Source organism: Anolis carolinensis, chromosome 3 (genome assembly GCF_035594765.1).
Source record: "Anolis carolinensis isolate JA03-04 chromosome 3, rAnoCar3.1.pri, whole genome shotgun sequence".
NCBI lineage: Eukaryota > Metazoa > Chordata > Lepidosauria > Squamata > Dactyloidae > Anolis > Anolis carolinensis.
In genome coordinates this window covers 181,255,046-181,276,908 of record NC_085843.1, presented here as the reverse complement: position 1 = coordinate 181,276,908, position 21,863 = coordinate 181,255,046, and the positions used below count along the sequence as shown (strand labels likewise).

At 39.0% G+C, this 21,863-nt stretch overlaps 1 protein-coding gene across 5 annotated transcripts in view; it reads right to left on the bottom strand.

Annotated features, from left to right (window-relative positions):
* The window catches only part of dlg5 (discs large MAGUK scaffold protein 5), a 147,046-nt gene that overhangs the window by 61,520 nt on the left and 63,663 nt on the right, over nt 1–21,863 (bottom strand). For all 5 annotated transcript variants that reach the window (XM_062975868.1, XM_062975870.1, XM_062975869.1 and 2 more), the window contains exons 3-9: nt 20,746–20,908; nt 16,730–16,873; nt 12,844–13,027; nt 8,260–8,519; nt 6,639–6,951; nt 3,107–3,337; nt 612–796 (exon numbers count right to left, since the gene is read on the bottom strand). In XM_062975868.1, coding sequence (XP_062831938.1) covers nt 612–796; nt 3,107–3,337; nt 6,639–6,951; nt 8,260–8,519; nt 12,844–13,027; nt 16,730–16,873; nt 20,746–20,908 — 1,480 coding nt within the window. The remainder of the gene's footprint in view (nt 1–611; nt 797–3,106; nt 3,338–6,638; nt 6,952–8,259; nt 8,520–12,843; nt 13,028–16,729; nt 16,874–20,745; nt 20,909–21,863) is intronic.

Genomic DNA, 21,863 nt, shown 5'->3' with positions numbered 1-21,863 from the left:
CTGGAAAAATTAAAGGATGTGTTACATGCTCAGGTGACAGAAAATGTCTCCTTATATATTGCACCATATAAAAAGCTTTGGCAATTGAAGTACACTTAAGAGACAGTAACTTTCTGAAAAAAGAATTAACAGTCTGGATTGCAGAATGATAAATGATCTTTGTTCTTATTCTGTCTCATTTTTGAAGTAGAGATGTTTCAAAGAAGTGAAAGAAGAGAGACATCCAACTTCTACTCACATGCACTTCCTAATACCAAAATTATCCACTCCTTAACTTATATATGACTGGAACAATCACGAAGAATCAACAAGGACATCCCTGTCACATCTCGCTTAACTCGTATTATATTCAGTTTCAAAAACAAAACAAATCACATCCTCTTTTCTACCCCATGTTATTTATTCATTAATTTAGGCTGCAACACTGCATACTGTTTCCATTTCAGTAGGATGGAAACCATTTATCAGTATGTATCTCATTGTTATAAATAATGGGAAGGCTTATACTTGTTTGCATCTTTTATACTGCTTTGCTACAATATTATTTATAAATAGTCAAAAGCACAAACAACTTAGCTAGGATTCTCTGTCACCAGACTTTTTTTTTTTACCGTATACTCTCGCGTTCTGCAACAATTTTGTCGCGTTCCTGGAAGGCCCAGTCTCGCCTGCATTTTGCTACTTCTGCTTCCTGCACAGCTTCTTTTAACTCTTGTGACATTGCCTCATATTGCTTTCGGAGCATTTCAATTTCTTTGTTAGCTCTTTCTATATCCAGTGTAGCAGAATCTTGTATCTGATAAAGTAATATTATGTCCAGTACACATAATCAAATTTGAAAGTAATGACTTCATTTTTGAAAAAACAAATCTTTTAACACAGGCTTGAAAAAATAACTAGCATTCTGAGTACATGTAGAAGAAATACTGGTACTGTCTATAATACAAAATTAAAACCCATCACTATGAGTGGGGCAGCAAATGTAAATAAAAGCTAGTCATAATGTGAAATAAAATCACAAAATAACAACAGTAATTTAATAAAATGTAATAAAGAGACAGATACTAGAGATAAAACAACAATAAGCAATAAAATTTACTAGTTTGATACCACAAATGCTCTTTAAATAAGGAAGTATTCATCACACAGCAAATACTGTTAAGAGAGGACTTGCTGGGTCAGGAAAATCCGTAATTTAGTACAGCTAATGGAAACATTCTCTCTCTTTTCCCCATTGTCAAATCTCTACCACAGAGAAGGGCCTCACTGTCACATCTTAAAAGGCAATCCACACGGAAAGGTCAGGCAAGACCCCTACAGATGTTGCAGGAAGTTCAAGGTATTCCTCATCATTGACTACTCGCCCTACGATATCCAGAATGTAAGCCATTGAGAGATTTAAAGATAATCAATACTTTTGCCTTTCTTTTTTAACATGGAAACCAACTGGAAATCAGTGAATTGGCAAGTTCTGTCAGCACTATTTATGCTACTTTCTAGAACAAATAAAATGTATGAAGATCCTTCAAAAGCCGCAACTAGAAGGCCATACCACAATCATCCTGATTAAAAGTCAATATGACATGTGTGACTATTGTCAGATCAGATCTTGTCAGGAAGTTACAATCAATGCACTAACCAAAGCTGCCAGTTAAGCGGCCAGAGCCATAAGCACTCTCAAAATGGGAATCTGATTCTACACTTGCAGTTTTAGACCTTGTTTTAAAACAGGTTTAATTCCTTTTCTAGTGACTGGCTGTCTCCTGACAATGTTGCATGGTAAATCCCCAGAAGACCCCCTCCCAGTGGGTCCATCCTAGATGTCAAAATGTTTGGACTGGCCAAACAGTCCAGGAGACCATTGTCAATGGAACTAAACACCACTGGGAGACCCAGCAGACACAACATAATGTATTCCATTGCAGACCATAAAAGAGACAACTTAGTCCCAAACCATGGCCCAAAGCCAGATGGATATACAGTGTTCCCTCACTTATTGTGGGGGTTACGTTCCAGGACCACCCTCAATAAGTGAAAATCCATGAAGTAGGGACACTATATTTATTTTAATATTTATATATTATTTTAGTAGTTATACACTATTTTAAGTCTTTATCAACCAATCGTGTGTTGATATATCGCCTCCTTCTCCTATTGCCGCTTGGGCTCCTTTTCTCTCCCTTTGGCTTCTCCTTCCTCCTTTCCTTAGGCTGTAAATTGTAATTTTTAATGATTTATAATATTTCTTTAGAGCTTATTGAAAAACGCAAAAAAGCGAATCCGCAAAAAGCGAACCACGAAGTAGTGAGGGAACACTGTAAGTATAAATTATCCATTCTATCCAAGAACTCCTGGAACTGAGATGCCACATGTTTGTATAGATATGTGTAGATCATTGGGTTATGATTTTATTTTACCTGCTTCCCATGTTAGACCATTCCTAAGATTACTTTCAGAACTGATTTGTATATAAATAGCCATAGCTTTGTGTTTTTTTCCTTATATCCCATATACCTATTGAAAAAAAATCAGTGTAAAGAGATATGATGTAATTCTATGGACACATAAAGGTGCACTTTTGGAGGCTGATTTCATCTTTTGGTATACGTATGTTCTTAAATAACATGAAAGAAAAGACACATAGACTGGAAACTATCGCAAATATTGCACTCAAAATTCCAGATTATGTCTAGAAATTAGAAAAAAAGAATACTACAGTCAATTACTAATCTGCTCCAGAGAGAAAACTGGATGGTTCAAAATCTCCCAATCAAGGAAGAAATTTAGTAGGTACTTGGTCAGATTCTGGTTTGGTGAAAATAAGCCTATTGAAATCAGGACACAAGATAATGATCCTAAAGTAAAATATACACCTTTGGAGAGAGGAAAAGGAAGAATCCTTAGTAAACAGAACCCAATTCCCTAATTTAGAACAGAATGGCTGTTCTTTTAGAAAAGGCTTTTCCCCCTTATTTCAGTTGCATTTTCCTTCTGTAGAACACAAATAAGAGATTTCATTTATGGATTTTCTTGAGATAACTGTTTACATTGAACAACTTTCAAATCAGACTAGGAGAAAGAACAAATATGCCATGAGTGGCAGTACCTGGCGAGCTTGGTAGTATTCTCTTAGCAAATGGTCTCTCTGGATGATAGCTTCTGTTCTTTCCTTCCTGGCCACATCTCTCTCTTCCCTTACTATCTGAATATCTTTGCATGCCTGATTCAACTCCTTCTGGGCCTCAGCCTTGTCTTTCACTTCATGGCAGTATTTTTCCAAGAGTTCATTCCTTTCACAGATTGCTCGATCTCTATCCACTAGGGCAGAATTCAGCTCCTAAAATGGAATCATCATGGATAGAAACATCAAGTGCTGAAGTAATATTTTCTCTTGACATACAAACACTGAAACTTGAAAGTCTTAACCCATTTGCAGACATAACTTTAAAAGTGATGAAACATAATAATTATCATAAAATTGATTATTCTTTTGTGTATAGAGCATGAACTAGACAGGATATTGCCAAACGATTATAAATCAGCAATGTGTCTGATCTGGAATGAAGAGACAGATGATGGAAGGCTTTCCAGTTCGTCTACATTTCCTACATTTCCTCCTGCTCCCCCCCCCCCCCCACTGTGATTTCAGGGCTGCAGACACTGAGTTCATGATTACCAGATCAGTGGGGGACATGAGAGAAGCCTCCATGCAGGATTGTGACACATCCGGGCGTCCCTTGGGCAACGTCTTTGTAGACGGCAGATTCTCTCACAACCAACCAACGGACCTTTTCAGGACCAGCTATGACAATAATCTCAATCAACATCGAAGGCATGTCAGCTGCCAAAGAACAACTGCTTTATGAACTGTTCCGAGATAAGAAATGTGACATGCTGTGTGTCCAAGAAACACACAGGGATAAACAATAGAAACAACCAAAAGTGCCAGGAATGATCTTAGTGGCAGAAAGACCACATGCGCAGTATGGAAGTGCTGTCTTTGTCAAGCCAGGCTTCCAAGTCAGCAGTGTCCATAACACCGAAGAAAACAATATAGAGGTTATAACAGTAGAACTTAATAACATCACAATTACCTCTGCCTACAAACCCCCCAAATGAAGAGTTTTGTTTCTCCTCTCCAGAGAACTTTGATAGTTACCAAAGGACTGTAGTAAGTGGTGACTTTAACAGCCATAGCCACATATGGGGCTATGCTCAGGAGGAAAAAATGGTGAGGCTGTCCTTTCCTGGGCTCAACTGCATACACTATCACTTATTCACGATAGTAAGCTCCCACCATCCTACAACAGTGAAGATGGCACCGAGGATATAACCCAGACCTCCTATTTGTGAGCGACAGCATCGTGCAGCAATGCTCTAAATCAGTGGGACCACCAATACCAAACACACAGCATCAGCCAATAGTATGCCAATTGTTTCCAACCATAAGGCCTCTGGAAGTTAGATTTAAACAAAGATTCAACTTCAGAAAGGCAGATTGGTCCAAATTTTCAGATATGCTAGATGACAAGATCATATCAGTTGCCCCAATCCCTGAGGAATACGAGCACTACTCGTATAACAAAAACCTGCACATGGGCCTCTATGCCGAAAGGCTGCAGAACACACTACCTTCAGAGCATTACTCCTGATACAGCTGCCTTGCTGGAAGACTACTACAGGCTCCACAGTGAAGACCTATTTAGTGAGCAAACTCTCCAGACAGTGCAGAGCATTCTGTCCTCCATCTCTGAAGCCAAGAAAGAACAGTGGATAAAGCTGATAACAGAAGTCGACATGAGCAGGAGCAGTCAGAAGGCATGGAGGCTGTTAAGACGGCTGAGCAATGATCCCTCACAAACCCTTCTTATGCTATCCAAAGCTAAAACATATATTTTTGGAGTTACACTTTAAAAATGTACCTGTTCTGACTTACATACAAATTCAGCTTAAGAACAAACATACAGAACCTATTTTATTCATAACTTGGGGACTGCCTATACTTTATTTGACTTTCACTCTTTAAAGTTTGTAGTAGCACTCTGACTGTTCTTAAGTCATATGGGGCAGGGCTAAACAATACCATGTCACATCACTTTGTGGTTGTTTGGCAGCATGCCTAGATCTGCTTCTGAAAGTCAGGTTTCACCCTAAACATAGCTTGTTTGCTTGAAATCTTCAATAATTATAGAAAGATGGAACTCAGTGAGATCCTTGAATATTTATGGAAAACCAATCAAGTTCAACATAGACATCTTTAGCCTGCCAGTTAGATAACTGATAATAATGCAGATGTCCTGTGGACAATATTTTGTGACATATAATACACCACTTCTATATGCTTGAAGTGCTTTCTTTCATCTACATTGTTTGACTAAAACGTCAATGATATAAATAATCCTTCTGATAGTCTTCTAAGTAGCATGATGCAGTAATATTGACCTACTATATTTTATCAGTGTATGTGTGTGTGCCCATGTGAATGCATGTGTGTTGTGGGGTTTTTAGAGACCTTTATTGATTACCAGGTAAATGAGTTAATGCAGGCATGGGCAAACTTCAGCCCTCCAGGTGTTTTGGACTTCAACTCCCACAATTCCTAACAGCCTGTTAACTGGCTGGGACTTCGGGCAGCTGAAGTCCAAAACACCTGGAGGGCTGAAGTTTGCCTATGCCTGAGTTAATGGTAAAGGCAAGATTCAAACCTGGGATCTCTTCACTGATTGCTTAGATTCTTTTTAATCAGTATTGTACAGCAAAAGAAATCTACTGAGAACAGAAAATTGGAAAGAAACAAAACATTAAGGATAACAAAATCTAATACCAGGGAGATGTAGAACATGCATCTAAAATGAGCAGGGGCACTATCTGAATATGGCATGAAAAAGTTATGGTGAGCAGAAGAACAGAAGTTTACCTTTTGCCCAGATTATAATGCCACATGTTTAGCCAGGAAAAAACTCTTCTGTACAAATTGGGAGCCTGGATTTGATCTAGTTGGATTGCTACCAAGATGTCTGCCCTATGAAGGAATGCCCCTTCATACAAAACCAAACCATCAGATAGAAAAACAGCATGTCATGAAGAAGGCCACACTAGCATTCTTCCCCATGGCATGTTTCCTCTGTGCATAGAAAAGCTTTGCCACGAAGCATTCCATTAAATTACACATTTTCTGTGGCCTGAAGTGGCAGCACAGTCCATGCACAGATTTATGACAGCACTCAGAATTAAGTGTTCGTCTAACATAGCTGTACTCTGAGTAAGATACAGGATATATCACCGTCACCATCATCATCATCACTTTCACCACACACAGGATGAGTAACAATTTCTTATGGACAGATAACTAGATGGACAAACTGTTTAAATTCATGTGTTCTATCTAGAAAATTGATTGAGATTCTCTAAATCATGAACTAATTCACCAAGCCTTTTCTTCTGCTGCCTCCAGTCCATGATAGCAGATGAGCGGGCTGTAATTTGAAAACTCTGTTCCGTGCAGAACAGAGTTGTGGTTTGCTGACAGAATAGATGCTGCATGGAACTGGACTCCAGATTCCATGAGCTTGCACAGTGTGAAACAAGCAAAATAATCTAATCTTTCTGAGTACAGAAATTCCCTTATAATACTGTACCTGTCTTAACGCCTCCATTTCTTCACTAGCCACTCTTTTTTCTGAGGATGTGTTCTTCAGTTTGGATTCTGCAAGGTCCAGCTCTGTTTGGAGCTTATCTACTTCCTTGATAACTTGATCTCTCTCGCTCATGATGAGACGGTACTCACTGAACACAGAGTCCCTCTCATCCTTGTACTTCTCTGCATCCTTTACGGCTTTCAACTGCATAGTTTTAAACCGGGTCACTTCTGTCTGCAACCGCTCCATCTCCCTCTCCAGCTCCTTGTTTTGGGAATTGGCTTTGCTGAGTTCTTGCTGAACTGATTCAAATCTAAAGAACAGCAGGTTATTAGAACTGATTTGAAAATTGGAGAAGGGAGAGACTGTACAAAATCTTGCTCACTTTTTACCTAAGATGCACATGAAGGAAGCTGTTTGAAATTATCAAATTAAAAGAAATATAGTCAATCATGTTTCTTTTGTCCACTTGTGGCCCGTGAGCCAAATTTCGCCCATAGCAGCCCTCCAGATGCTGGATTACAACTCCTGTATTCCTCATTGTTTGATGTAATGACTAGAACGGATGGGAGTTGTGATACAATAACATTTGGAAGGCTCCAGTTTGTTCTGTTTAATCAGGAGGTGTGGTTTAAAATTAGATACAAAACTTATAGCTATGATGTCTTTTAACTTTCCCAACCTCAGAACCATGGGTGCTGTTGGGTTGCAATTCCCATTATTCCTAGTCCACATGACAAATAATTAAAAGTGATTGTAACTGTCATGCAGCAAAATCTGAGTGTACCCAATTAGGTAAACACTAAAGAGCATAGTTAGCCCTCTGTATCTACAAATTCCTCATCCATGGATTCAACAGCCCTTTGAAGACAACCATAAGGCTAATGTAGCCCTTGATGAAAATGAGTTTGATGCTTCTGCTTTAGTCATATGTCTGCCCTGTTCTTATAAGAATCTGTATGTGTGTAAAAGATAGCAGGGAGCTTATTGGAAGTCTAACTTTAATGCTGAAAGAGAAGGACAAAGGAGAAGAACTAAATTCTTCCCTGATTTGCATTCTTAAACTCCATTGCTTCAAATACTTGTCTTCCAATCAACTTCACCTACAGTGCCAGAGCTAGGCTAAAGGGAAGAGTACACAGGAATACACACAAATGTATGGTGTTAGACATTAAATTTCATTAAATACTTTTTCACTATCACATGCATATAAACACATATGTACTCTTTTATGTACATGAATATGGCAAATGTATAAACAAGATGTGACTGGTTTTATCATGTCACATTTGGTTTTAACAACCCTTCCACTCCACACAACTATTGTACTATAATTCTGGCATGGCTCCACCATGTGGAATCCTTGTTTTAGTCACACACTGGAGATCTCTGGAAGTGAATCTTAAACACCACTCCCTGAACCAGTATTTCCCAGAATTCCATCACATTCTGATATGCCAATTAAAGTGGAATACAGTGCTATGAAGTAGTGTGAAAAAGCCTTTTAGTGACAGGATAATTATTTTAAGAGTGCCCCAAAACAACACAAAATAAATTAAGAGGATTAATTCTGATAGTCTGTTCCTGTGATAGGATAAGCTGCCCTAAAAGTATTTTCTACCTTCTGAGAGAGGAGGAGTATTGTTGCTGGAAATGTATTGCTGTGTCCCGCTGTTTCATCAACATGTCAATCTGTTTCTGAAGACGTCTGTTCTCCTCTTCCATGTGTTCTAACCGGCTTAGATCAGTATTGTGGCTTGATATCTTCTCATTGTACCGCTTCCTTAGTGTTTCACAATCCTTCTTCATGCCCTCTAGCTTGTCGATCGCTGTATCATAGAGTTTATTTAGCATTTCTGATGAGCCAATCTGTTTCATAACCTGTAATAACAAAGCATGTTTTGAATAAAAATTCCAGGCACACAGCCCTCAATCTTATTCAAACACAGGAAAGACCAATGAGATGTTATTTATCCTTACACTTTAGCTTGCCTATTTGTCTGCTAAGATCTCTATATTATATTATAAACTGTGACCCCCCAGATTAAACTATGTTCTGTTCATTTAAGAGGGATTTTGTAAAGGGAATATTTCTTTTCGTATCTAAATTCATTTTTCTCCTGCAGCCAAGTAGTGAAAGATGTAAAAAAAATACAAGTTGTTTTGTGCACAGAAGATGCCTTATGTGTTTCCATTAAAAAGGAAGATGTTACATATTCTTACAAAGAAAAACACACTAACAATAGAGCTTCTCCCCTATGAAAAAACCCCCACATTTACTCTGAAAATAAAATTTTCAATGTCCATTTTACGTTTGTAAAAAACTATGTTGGTAAAAAAATTAGAATCCGAGCAAATTAATATTCTATATACTAGAATGTAGGAAATACAGCAAGCTATATTTAACGAAAACAAAGCAAAATAAAAATCCTGACATGTACTTCTTTCACACCATGCAATTGTAACTCAGTTTACCACAAGGTGGCATATCTGTCCATTGCAGCTCCACAAAACACAAAAAGCTCAAAATGAAGTTCAAGAGATGAACATAAATTGAAATAAAGGAACCACTGATTATTTTAAACTACCTGATTTAAATTGGGATAGCCATTACTCCAGAAGACAGGAGCAGAATCCAAAATTATCTTAACAGATTAGAGAGAAGGGCCGAAACTAACAAAAAGAGGTCAACAGGGACAAATGCAAGATACTCCACTTAGGCAGAAAAAAATGCAATGCAAAGATACAGAATGGGGACACCTGGCTAGACAGCAGTATGTGTGAAAAAGATCTGGGAGTCCTTGTGGACAACAAGTTAAACATGAGCCTACAATGTCATGCGGCGGCTAAAAAGCCAATGGGATTTTGGCCTGAATAAATAGGAGCCAAATTTATTCGCACTTTCTGTATGAGGTCTCTGTCTCCCCAGTCATTGCTGTGGAGTTTTGAAATTGATAAATCAGTTTATTTCTGCCCCCCCCCCCCCTTACCATTGTCACGAAAGAAGAGCAAGCGTGAAATGAAAAAGGTTCAATCAACAGAGCTCATTATAGTGAGATGTCACTGAAGAGCTGAAGCCTAACATTTGGACAAAACTCAGAAGTCCAAGGGCATAGTGTTGTTGCATGACAGTGCATATCTGCACACCTCTGCTCATGCTGTCGACACTCTCCAAAAACTCTGCTTTGAAGTGTTAAAGCAGGGGTCCCCAAACAAAGGCCCATGGGTCGGATGTGGCCCTTCAAAGGTCATTTTCTCAGCTCCCGCCCTAAACTTTAGACTTAGGGTTGCCCTTAATTTGAGACATCTTGAAGGCACACAACAACAGCAATCCTAATTAACTTGACTATCTCATCAGCCAAAAAGCATACACTTTCTATTGAAATACAATGTAATGGATAAAATTGTTCTTCATTTTATTAGACTATTCTTTCAGTTCTTTTGCACTACAAATAAGATAGGTGTAGTGTGTGTAGGAATTTGTTCCTTTTTTTTTTCAAAACAGGAACCCCTGTGTTAAAGCATCCTCTATATAGTTCTGATCTGTATAGGAAAATAAATGAAAAAAAAAGTCAAAGCATGAGGTTAATGGTAGAGAAACAGAAGAGAAAATACAATAAGAAGAGAGTCCTCCCATTCAATTCCCTGACAGGAAGAATAAATAATCTGAGCTAAACCAAAGGGTATTGCCATGATAACCACAAGCCTTAAAATGAGCAGGGGAGACTTATAAGTCATTCAGCTGCTGCACAGAAAATCAATGGCCATCTCTGTCTGTAGAAATAATCTGATAAAAACCTTCTCTCTTTCCAAGCAGCTGGTCTGTCATGCTTCTTTTGAACAAACTTAAAAGTTGCTGAGCATCAGCAGTACCTACAAAGACTGACAGTAGGGATTGTTGTTGCCTCCTGCATCCTTTTGAAGAGATTAATTTAGATGATAAGTGACCACACTCTTTGGTCCTGTTTCAAAACAGTGTGATTCACACTACTGAGGAAATATATTGCAAATTCTCTCTTCTGAGTTTGCTGAGTGTGGAAAAGGAGAAAGGAAAAGAAGACACAAAACCCACTAAAATGAAAGCTTATTTGCTCTTTTCTTTGAGCATTCATGTCTAAAATCCCACTCTAAGGTGGGAGCAAACCCACACTTTTATATTTTATTTACTAGCTGAATAGGAGCAATATATTCCCTGCATCTCACCCTTCTGAAAAGGAGGGCACCAAATTCTGCACAAGCTGCAATTTTTAAACTGCAAAGACAGTTCTATCTAAAGTGCACTGCAATATCCCTTACCAAAGCACAGACGACAGGAGGCAGAGAGGGACACAGCTGTTTTAACAGCTGTTATATAAAAACCTTTACTAGACGATTACTACCTGAATCTCCGAGAAGAGTTGGAAATCAGGGTAAACAAAGACTATAAACCTGAACGTAATGCTATCCAGCAAGGGAATAATCACCTTATTCATATTATATGGATCTCTTCTGTCATAACGGATTCATTTTTAGTGAATCCACTTTCAAGCAGATCGTAGCATAGGGTCCATCTACACTATAGAACCAATGTTATGAAATCCTGTGATTTGTAGTTTGTTAAGCACCAATATCTTTGACAGAGTAGGCAAAAGACCTTGCAAACTACATCTCTCATAATTTCACTGCATTGAGACATGGCAGTTACAGTGTGTCAAACGGCATTAATTCTGCAGTGTAGATGTACCAAGAGTCTAAACATTAGCATAAAGCAGTTTTTCATCAGTTTTGGACCTGATGAAAAACGAATACTGACTAGCATACATAACATCTCATCTTGAACACACAATTAAAAGGCTGTAGGGACAAGATGGAACCTATGGTTCTACTTGGGAGTAGGGGAGCAGAACTTTTTTTGCAGTTTCCATGGAACCCATAGATCTATGCCATGCACAGCAAAAGCACATGAGCTGCCTATTAGTGAATAACTAGCACATACATCTGGTGCGGCCTGAGTGTCAGAGGGCCACTGCCCTCCTGCTTTCTCCCTTCTCCAACTCTGAGAAAGGCTACCCCACAATGTCTCTCTGGCAATATTCTGGCAACTATATTTGAACAGACTCTTTATGGCTCTTTCTTTTCTCCCTCCATTTCCCTCATACATCTTCCCTCTCTCTTTCTGTCTTTCCATCCTCCCTTGTATTCCCTCAAACAACTTCCCCTTCTTTATTCTATCAATTTCTCTTCCTTTGTTTCTCTTTCTTTCCTCCCCTCAGCTCATACCCTTCATTCCTTTTTCTTTCTTCCTCCTCTCTCCTTTCCTTCTCCCTCCCTTCTCCCTTCTTTTATTTCCTTTCATTTACTATTTTATACACATGTCATCTGGCAGCAGCCAAGCCACTTCTTTTTTCCCCAGTGACATCTCAGAGGGCCACTTCACCTACACAAGCTTTGTTCCTTTTCTTTCCTTCAACTCTGGGCCCAAAACAGTGGGGTTTTTTTTGTCTGTGTTACAAACTGAGAAACCTACATACATACACACTTTGATTTTAATTGAGAAATATATGACGGTTCCATTTTGTCTATTATTATTTACAAAGAGACAATCGCTTAAATATTTGTTCCGCCAGGGAAACCCAATGGGTGCTATTGGAGAAGTCACACTCTCAGTTTCAGAAGGCAAAGACAAATCCCTTTTGAATAAACCTTGGCAAGAAAACTTGATAAAAGATTCACATTAAGGAAAAAACCTGAAAGCAAACAACAACATCGTTGCAATTCCCAGGATGCCATAGATATTACAATGGCAGTGGTATCACAGCACAATATCTGTATAGTGTGAAAAGCTACTGGTAGCTCTTAATTTGGTGCCAAACTAGAATTTGTACTTGCGGGACAGGGTAAAGAAGAATATAGTCAAACATGGACCTTGGATTTCAGGATTTTTTTTTTACAAGTTCAGGGAATTACTGATTGGACAGCCATGGCTAGATATGCTAAAGGAAAAAGACACTCAACAAGGGTCGGACTTAGAATCATAGAATAATAAAGTTGGAAGAGACTACATGGGCCATCTAGTCCAACCCCCTGTCATGCAGCAAAAGGACAATCAAAGTACCCCTAACAAATGGCACTAATACAAGCACTTATGTTTGCAAAAGTGGGGCTGGGAGGGTCAAGAAAAGAAATTAACAGAGAAACCCAGCAGGCAAAAAAAGATCCAGGCTACCTGCTGCTGCTGACTGTGCAAGTTTGCTATCTCTTTCTGGTCCTCATCATGAAGCCTCTTCATTTCCTCGCAAGACTGCTGGAGGTGATTGTGCTCTCGTACCAACTGACTGTTCTTCCGCTTCAAAGTGTCCATGTCCTCTTTCAGTTGTGACTGGTCACTCAGCAGACGACTGTGTAACGTACTGGGGTGAAGATTACAAAGGTTCACAAGAAAGGCACAATCAATTGTTTCATGAAACATCTCTGTCAAGTCATAGAAGGAGAGGCACAGTACAGATCATCTCCGAGACTCAGGGTGCATTTACACTGTAGAATCAATGCAGTTTGACATCACTTAAACTGCCATGGCTCAATGTTACAGAATCTTGGGAGCTGAAGTTTGGTGAGGCACCAGCACTTTTTGGCAGAGAAAGCTCAAGACGGTGTATAACGACAGCTCCCAGGATTTTATAGCACTAAATCATTGGTGTCAAACTGCATTAAATCTACAGTGTAGATGCACCCTTGGAAGCTTTTGTTCATTCAATAGCCTGTATTTACTAGAGTCTAATGTGCCATCAAATCTAATGCGCATCTCAATTTTTAAAACCTTGAAACCCCCAAAAAGTATTTGCCATATTACGCAAATCTAATGTTGCACCCTAGTTTTGGGGAAATAATTTAGTCAAAAAAGGTGAGCATTAGAATCAAGTAAATACGGTTGTATGAAGCTGAAACGAAACCAGGGAGATTTGGGGAGCTGCTGTCAAAAAAATAAACTTTTATAAACTATGAAAACTGTCCATTATTCCAACTCATGGAGAAAACTGAAGCGAGGCAAGGAAAAAGAAGGATTTTGTTGCCACAGTCCTTCAGACTTGACCTTGTCCCATCCCCCCCTTCACAGCTGAGCATCATGAGAGCATGAAAAACTGGAATCTGTCCGCTGTGAGGACCTTCTGTGCAGAATTACCTCCCTTCTGTAAACTGCCGCTATGGTGCACAGGTGCTTAGGGGCAATCGGTCACAATGTTCTGTTAGGAGGAGCATTTGAGTATCTTTTTAGTTGCCGTGACAAAATCCCCAGCCCAGCAACGAGGGTCTGAATACTAAACATATTGGGATGGTTTACCCATGGCAAAATCACTATGTTTTTTAGCATATGATCTGAAATTCCCCTCTTCCCTTCCAAGCTGTTATCCTGGAAGATCCAAAACAAAGCCTTTAAGATTGCTATCTATACATAACAAGAAGAACCTTGCAAAGCAGAAACACACCCTTTTAAACCTATTCCAGGGGAAATAGTCCATGTTTTATGTCAAGATGATGTTCAAACACACAGGAACAGTTTTAAATGCTGGCAGCTTTAAGAAACAGTAATGCCTATTACTTTTATTCAAAGGTCCAGGACAGACATATAAAATGTACGGTGTTATACTGCATGTCAGTTTACTTGTTTGAGCAGAAAATGAAATCAGATTGAATATGTATTATTACATTTATAAAACAAAAGCTTTAGAATTCTGGTAGCCATACAGGGCATTATCACTGTGTTGCTTAGGAAGCTAAGTCATTGATTAGTTTGAGAGAACCAGCTTCATGCTCCAGGGGAACAGCAAATTATAAACCTAGATATTTGTCACATGTAGGTGGCCACCCCCTTATGAAGTGGCTTATTCCACAAATAGTAATATTTTTTAATCTATCCCATACAGCATTTGCTTGAATTTGCACTTTATGCTGAACCAACAGAAAAATGTAAACTTAATTCTGCTGACAAGTGATCCATGTAACTTGCCCTATTAAGCTGTTTTTGAATCCAACAAATTATTCAAAAATAAAACCCTGAGACCAACAAAGGAAGGGCTGAGATAGTTTCATGATGCTAATTGCCCTCAAGGGAGTCCTAATTAACAAATTTTATGGCTTAGAAGACTAACAAATTGTATTTGGTACAAACGTTTCTGGAGTGCAACCTACTGCACTAGATCCAGAAAGGTGCATATATAAAAACACAATATACTAACATACATACTATAACAACAACAATAACAACAACAAGTATTATTTTATTCTTATACCCCACCACCATCTCCTCGAAGGGACTCAGGGCGGCTTACATATGAGACAAAATACCCACAAGACAAAAATACAAAACATCCATTAAAGCAAGACAAAGATAAAATAGAAATATAGTAAAAAATAACAATCCAGATAAAAACACAATTAAAATACAACATCAATATAAAACAGCAGTGTTGGGACTCAATCCAAACCATGCTCAGCTAAATCAATAACCAGTAATACAATGGGCTATAAAAGGGCCGGGTGTGGGATAGTGCAAGCTGCGTAACATAGGGCCAGGGTATCGGATAAAGTGCAGATAACAAAATATTATCAGGGAATCTAGGGACTGGACATTTATAGCTAAGGACTAGGTGTTCTCAAATGCTAGCTGAAACATCCAGGTTTTCAAATCCCTAGGAAAGGAGGACAATGTGTAGGCTTGCCTAATCTTCCATGGAAGCGAGGTCCAAAGTCGGGGGGACACCACCAATAAGGCTGATGATGATGGCGAGAGCAAGAAAAGGGCTGGGTATCAATGGAAATGCTACCCCGTTTTCATCCCTTCTTTCTCTTTCCCTCCTCTGATACTTTTTCCTCTTACTTTTGCCTTCCTTCCTATTTCTTTCCCCCTCCTTCCCTCCCTTCTCCATTGCTTTCTTTCCCCTTCCTTCCTTCCATCCGTCTTTCCCATCCCCTTCCTTCCTTCTCCAGTTTTGAGAGGGCATCACCACATCTCCTTGCCAACATGGTTCTCTTTATGGCTCCTTTCTGCCTTCCTCACTTCCCCTCATGATGTGTCCCCTGTCTTTTCCAGTGACATCACAGGAACATTCACCTAGCAGTGACCAATCCAGTGACACCAAAGAGGGCCACTTCCCCTAGCAACAGCTTTTGTGGTACAAATAGACAGACAGACAAACATACATACTACCGGTATGACTTATAGATATAGATATGCACAAAAGTATTTAAATTATCATATGTATGCATATTTAGGGGAGAGGTGGCAATTAGTGGAGTCCGACTGCAAAATTTACAATTAACGTTGTCCTAGCAATGGTCATTAATCAACAATTAGCTGGCTGTAAGATAGACATTCATGCTTTTGTGGGATGTTTAACATATGAAGTGTCATAGGAAACCTTTACTAAAACCACTTTTAGTGGTGACTTTGCTGTGAACTCTTGAAGTCTTCACAGTGTAATCAAAATTTGCTGATATAATGAACACTGTATGCACTTTTTGTTTTTGGTTTGCTGTTATGCATTGTTAGAAATCTTCCTCACCTTCAGACATGTGTATAATAATCCACCAACTGAAGCAATATCTTGTACATTTAATGAAGTGTACTGCAGTCCCTGAAAGTTCATGCCAAACAAAATTAAAATTTCAAGGTACAACAAAAGTTTATTTTTCCCAAAATGGACTATGCTTTCCCAATAATTACTATTCACTGTATTCCACATTGTAACAATACTTTTATGAGGAAAGCAAAATCCTTATTCCATTTCAAATCTCTTCTTGGCAGATTCCATAGGTCAACCAACAGTTGTTAACCACACTTAATTCCACAAAAAAACTAAACATGCACTTCACCACAATTTTCAAAGATGGTTCTGTATCTGCAGAGATGGAAAAAAAAAACTTATCCATAACCTGCTGCTGAAAGCTCTTGAATGATGCTGAAATCATGGCATTTTAACAGCATACTGACCTGGAGGGCAAGAAGTCTAACATTATAGAACTCTGGATATTAAGATCTGAAGTAACCTATGGCACATAGGGTAGAGAGAGGACCAACATTCACAGCTGGGTTTCTCCTTGTAGTATTTACTTACTGATAGAAATCAGCCTCCTTAGCAGCTTCTTCACATCTTTTTAGTGTCTTCGTGTGTTGATTCTGCAAAGACTGTAGGTCTGACATTGCCTTCATACACTGTTTCTTCAGTCGTTCGTAATCATGGTTTGGTTTGGGAGTAGGCCTACCAGAAAGAGATCTTAGTTATTACAGAAGTTTGTGACTTTAAAATAACATGAGCTATTTTGTATTTTTAGGACCAATCAGAAAAAAGAAGCCTGACTAAATAGTGTCCACATAGGATTTTTTAAAACCCTTCCGAAGATAGTGAAATAGCAAGGAGGGGTTTGGTATGTTTCTAAACATTACTAAGGCACCAACTGAAGCAATACAAGTAACACTGGGTTCCTCATAAAACCAACTTAATAGAAACGGGATTTTCCCCATGCATGGTGATACTTTCCCTTGCCAGTCTTAACCATGCTTCGGAATATATCTGTAACAATAACCATTCACACTAGCCAAGTGCCTTCTATACCAGGATTTGTAAATAAAAACTTGACTCCAAATGTTGGTCAACCTACATTGATTTACAGTTAAATGTAAGACCCCTTCTACACTGCCATATACGATCCAGTTTATCTGCTTTTATCTGGATTATATGGAAGTGTAGAAGGGACCTACATTTCTGGCTGCCACTAACAAAAGAAGTCCTACAAAGTTGGAAAAATTATTGTTTCTTTGTTCTAAAAGGGCGCACACAAATGCAGAAGTAACAGTTCTTGAGGACTTCTACAACTTTCCTTTGAAAACATGGACACATTACGTAAAGAAAAAAAAATGCTTGTCGTTATTTGTGATGATGAAGGCAGAGGAGTGCACATGTAGGTTATGGGTCATGTATTCTCTGCTCCTGCCTTATAAAAATATTATTTTCAGATCAAGATCCTGAAGGCCAGCCTTTCAAAACTAAAACCTTTCTTCTCCATTCAAACTAGACAGCATAAGCTGCAAAGATCTATCTCTTTACTTCATGCATGAAGTTAAAACACCAAATTTTGCACTACCATCAGGCAGAGAAATCTATTAATGATGGTGATATAAGTAAATCCCAGGGGTTAAGTATTGTGTGGAGCCCCCGGTGGAGCAGCAGGTTAAACAGCTGAGCTGCTGAACTTGCTGACCGAAAGGTCACTGGTTCAAATCCGGGGAGCAGGATGAGCTCCCGCTGTTAGCCCCAGCTTCTGCCAACCTAGCAGTTCGAAAACATGCAAATGTAAGTAGATCAATAGGTACTGCTTCAGCGGGAAGTTAACAGCGCTCCATGCAATCATGCCAGCCACATGACTTTGGAGATGTCTACGAACAACGGCGGCTCTTCAGCTTAGAAATGGAGATGAGCACCAACCCCCAGAGTCGGACAGAACTAGATTTAATGTCAGGGGAAAACCTTTGCCTTTACCTACTAGGAATTGTGTACCTCGTACATATAATTTTAGAGATATATAAGACTGAATAACAATTCTAGCCCAACAGATCTGAAACAATGCCACGAATCAGTAAATTTCTGGTTTATACAACAGATATACATTAGCTCCAACAAAAATATGAAACATACATTTACGCTTGAGAATTAGGATATGGCTAGGTCTAAGAATGAGAAAGTCGGATTTTCTTTCAGCCTAGTTAATGAAGACAATTCTCATCCTATTTGTCTTTCTTCGACAGGCAAAAGATTTGCAAAGTTGTCCTGACAATAAACTGGTGACATTAGGCCATTATATCAATTTCATAAAAACTTTACCAGAAGCTTGACCAAGTTCTGAGTAAAGGGTCTTTAAGTTACAGCTAGCTGGAAAGGGTTCACAAAGTCAATTGCATTTAACTATCAAGAAGGGGGGGGGGTGTCAATTCTAGGTTTCACTGTTATCACAGCCTGTAAAAGACCTGCTAAAATTAGGGCAGTAATGAATGTTGACAATAGTGAAATTTTCAGGCCAGTTAGAATGAACCAGATTATGAAGAGCTCCAAAATATTGTTTCATAATAGGGGGATTTGACATAAGTGATGTGTAATTCTGCAAATAATCCCAACTTTACAAACATACAAACATACTAATGATATCTGAGCAAAAGTGAGCAAAAATGAGATCAAGAGGTTGCTTTAGGACAATAAAAATGTCAGTCCACAGCACGGCTGCTATTAAAATGGCAAATTCCATGCCAAACAAAATTACAAAATTAATACGGAAAACATTCATCATTGTTATGCCTTTATATACGTTCATTCATATTTGGAAACTGTGTATAGTTCGATTCCTTGCACTTCAAAAAAATAGACTGCAGAGTAGAGAAGAAGTGATAAGGAGGGCAACTTAAACGATGTGGGGAGCAAAAGTCCTTCATGAGGAAAGGTGAAAGAGTTTGGGTCTGCTTTAGCTTAGAAAAGGGGTGTATGGGGTAACTCAATTTGCTCATATGCCAAATCAAATGTCCTCATTGAAATGCTATTAATCCGTTCCAGCCCTCCAAAACCACACCAATTTTTAAATTAAAATACTTTACCTTCAAGATGAGAGAAGATGCTGGTGGAGGGGACTACTCTACGTTGTATTCCCCCCACCCACCCACGACTCGGCTCGGCATGTGATTGGCGAGCCCAGAAAAGCTCCAAAGATGTTGAGCTGCTGCTTGGTTTCCTTCCTCCTACATTTCTTCCCTCCACCCCCCCTTTCCCTCTTTTTTTCTCCTCCCTCCCTCCTTTTTCCCTCTTTTCATTCTTCCCATTCTGTCTTCCTTCCTTCTTTCTCCTGCCTCCTCCCCTCCCTACCCCTCTTGCTCTCATTTCCTTCCTTCCTTTCCCTCCATTCTGACTTCCTTCCTCCTCCTGCATGCGAGGGGAGGCACATACACTTGGGTTTAGGGAGAAGGGCTGTATGCGTGCAGGTGCTGACTGCCTCCCTCTCATGCTCAAAATGGCAATGGAGGTGGCAGAAGTTTATTAGACCTCTCAGGAGGGCTTAATGAAGGCAGCTCAGGGAACTCGTAACTCAAATCTCAGCTAGTATTTCGAAGTTAAAAATTGAAGGAGCTACAGCTTGTATCTCAAAAAATGTATAAGTAAAGGTGCTTGTAAGTCAAGGTTCCACTGTAGATAAAAGTATATGCTTCTTTTCACATCTTGTAGTTATATTAAACTTGGACAGCATTAAAAGAAACTGAAAAAAAACCTATTGGAAATGTGATTATCAGTCACTATTAGTAATGCTTTCCATGTATTCCTTCAGTACCGAACAATGTGTTTGTGTGAATCAGTTGCTGGGGGATACAAGAGGGAGAGTGTTGTTGTATTCATGTCTTGCTTGTGTAGTTTTGAAATACAGTTGGGTTGGCTGCCTTGTGAATAAAATACTGGATTACACAAAACTTCACCTTATTGTAGTGGTGAGTACAATTTTAGTAAAAGGAACAATTTTTCTTGTTCTTTTTCCATTGGCTGCAATATTAAGTTTTGTATATTGATAAATCAAATTCATTAAAGCTTAACTGGCATAGAGCAAACACTTTTTCTTTCTTTCAGCAGCCTCCACCTTTCTTATTATTTCCATTTTGATTCTCAAACATATACATCTATGCTATTTTAACATGCTGGAGGGCAGAGAAGTAGCTGAGGAGGCAAATGTATTTGCTTCTTACTTTTTCTGTTTTCTATTCATGCCTGGTAAAAGATGAGATGCTGGAGACAGCAGCTGTTTACCTTTCCTTTTGTTGTGAGGCAGACACAACTAAGCAGAGTCAGATAGAGTAGGATCCCATTCTTTCCCAGGTCAAGATTTCTTTTGTTGTTTACTGCAGACATGCTGTTGTAACCTGCTATCTATATCTATATCTCTTCAGCCTCATTCAGTATCCCCTCAGTGCTGATTCTACTAAAACAAAATCTAGACAGGTATGTTAAAAAATTAAGTAACTGTAGAGCTACAGTAACATTAAAAAAGTGGGCTTAAGCAAATCTGCATTCAAATAAGACTACAACCTTAATTGCTTCTTTATTACCTGCAGTCATCAAAGGTGGACCCAGGAGAGGAGAGTGCCAGGCGTTTCCGCAACTCATCCCGTTCACGAGTGACTATGCGAAGCTGAAACGAAACTGTTTCTAGTTTCTCATTCAGCTGCCCTACATCCACGACTGGAGGAGGTGGCGATAATGGTTTTGTACCTGTTGACAGTATAAACAAAAATGAAGTTAAGGGGCTTGGGGAAAAAAAAACCTTTAAAAATTCAGTGTCAATATTCCTCAGCAGAGGTGGCAATGTGAAAGCTATCCCAACTGAGTATAGACTTATGCATCTTACAACTCATAAGATGACCCATATATAGTGGAAAACAAGGTAAACTTTCCCTAGTACACATCTTTGGGATGCTTTTTGGGAACTACATTTTTTGAACAGTGAAACATGTTTCCAGTCCATTTGACTGTATAGTATAGCCCAGGTATTTTGTTTTATCTACTGGTATATTAAATATCTCCAATCCATGTTGTGGAGAAGGCTTGCAACTACGGGGTAAGTAAATCAGTAGTAAACTCTTTCAATCATAGTTTAGCAGTGCTATCAAGAAAGTACAAAACAGTAACAGTCTATTGTGACTGAAGTACAGAACACAAAAGCCTACTCTGACCATTATTTCTTCTTCATGATCACCCTCAGAACCTGGAAAACCTGTATTTTCAAACAGCTACTTCCAGTGCATCCAGCCTGCATGGACAAAGGTCATGCTGCCTAACAGATTTTGGTAGCTATAGTCCAACATCTGTAATTATTGGAAACTCTGGTTATAAATTTCAAAAATGTGTTTAAGATTAGGCCACCACATTAAATAGCAGCAAACCTGATTTGTCATAGAGTATATATCTGATAGGAAATCACAGCCTGCCTTGGGCTTTTGAAAATTATTACCATATAATGATGATGATGATGTTTATTATGTTTATTAATAGCCCACTTTTTTCTACACAAGGAGACTCATTTCTGACATTGGAGCCTTGTGCCAGCAGGACTGCTGACCGACAGGTCGGCGGTTTGAATCCAGGGAAAGTGGGTAAGCTCCCTCGTCAGTTCCAGCTCCCCATGTGGGGACATGAGAGAAACCTCCTACAAGGATTGTATAACATT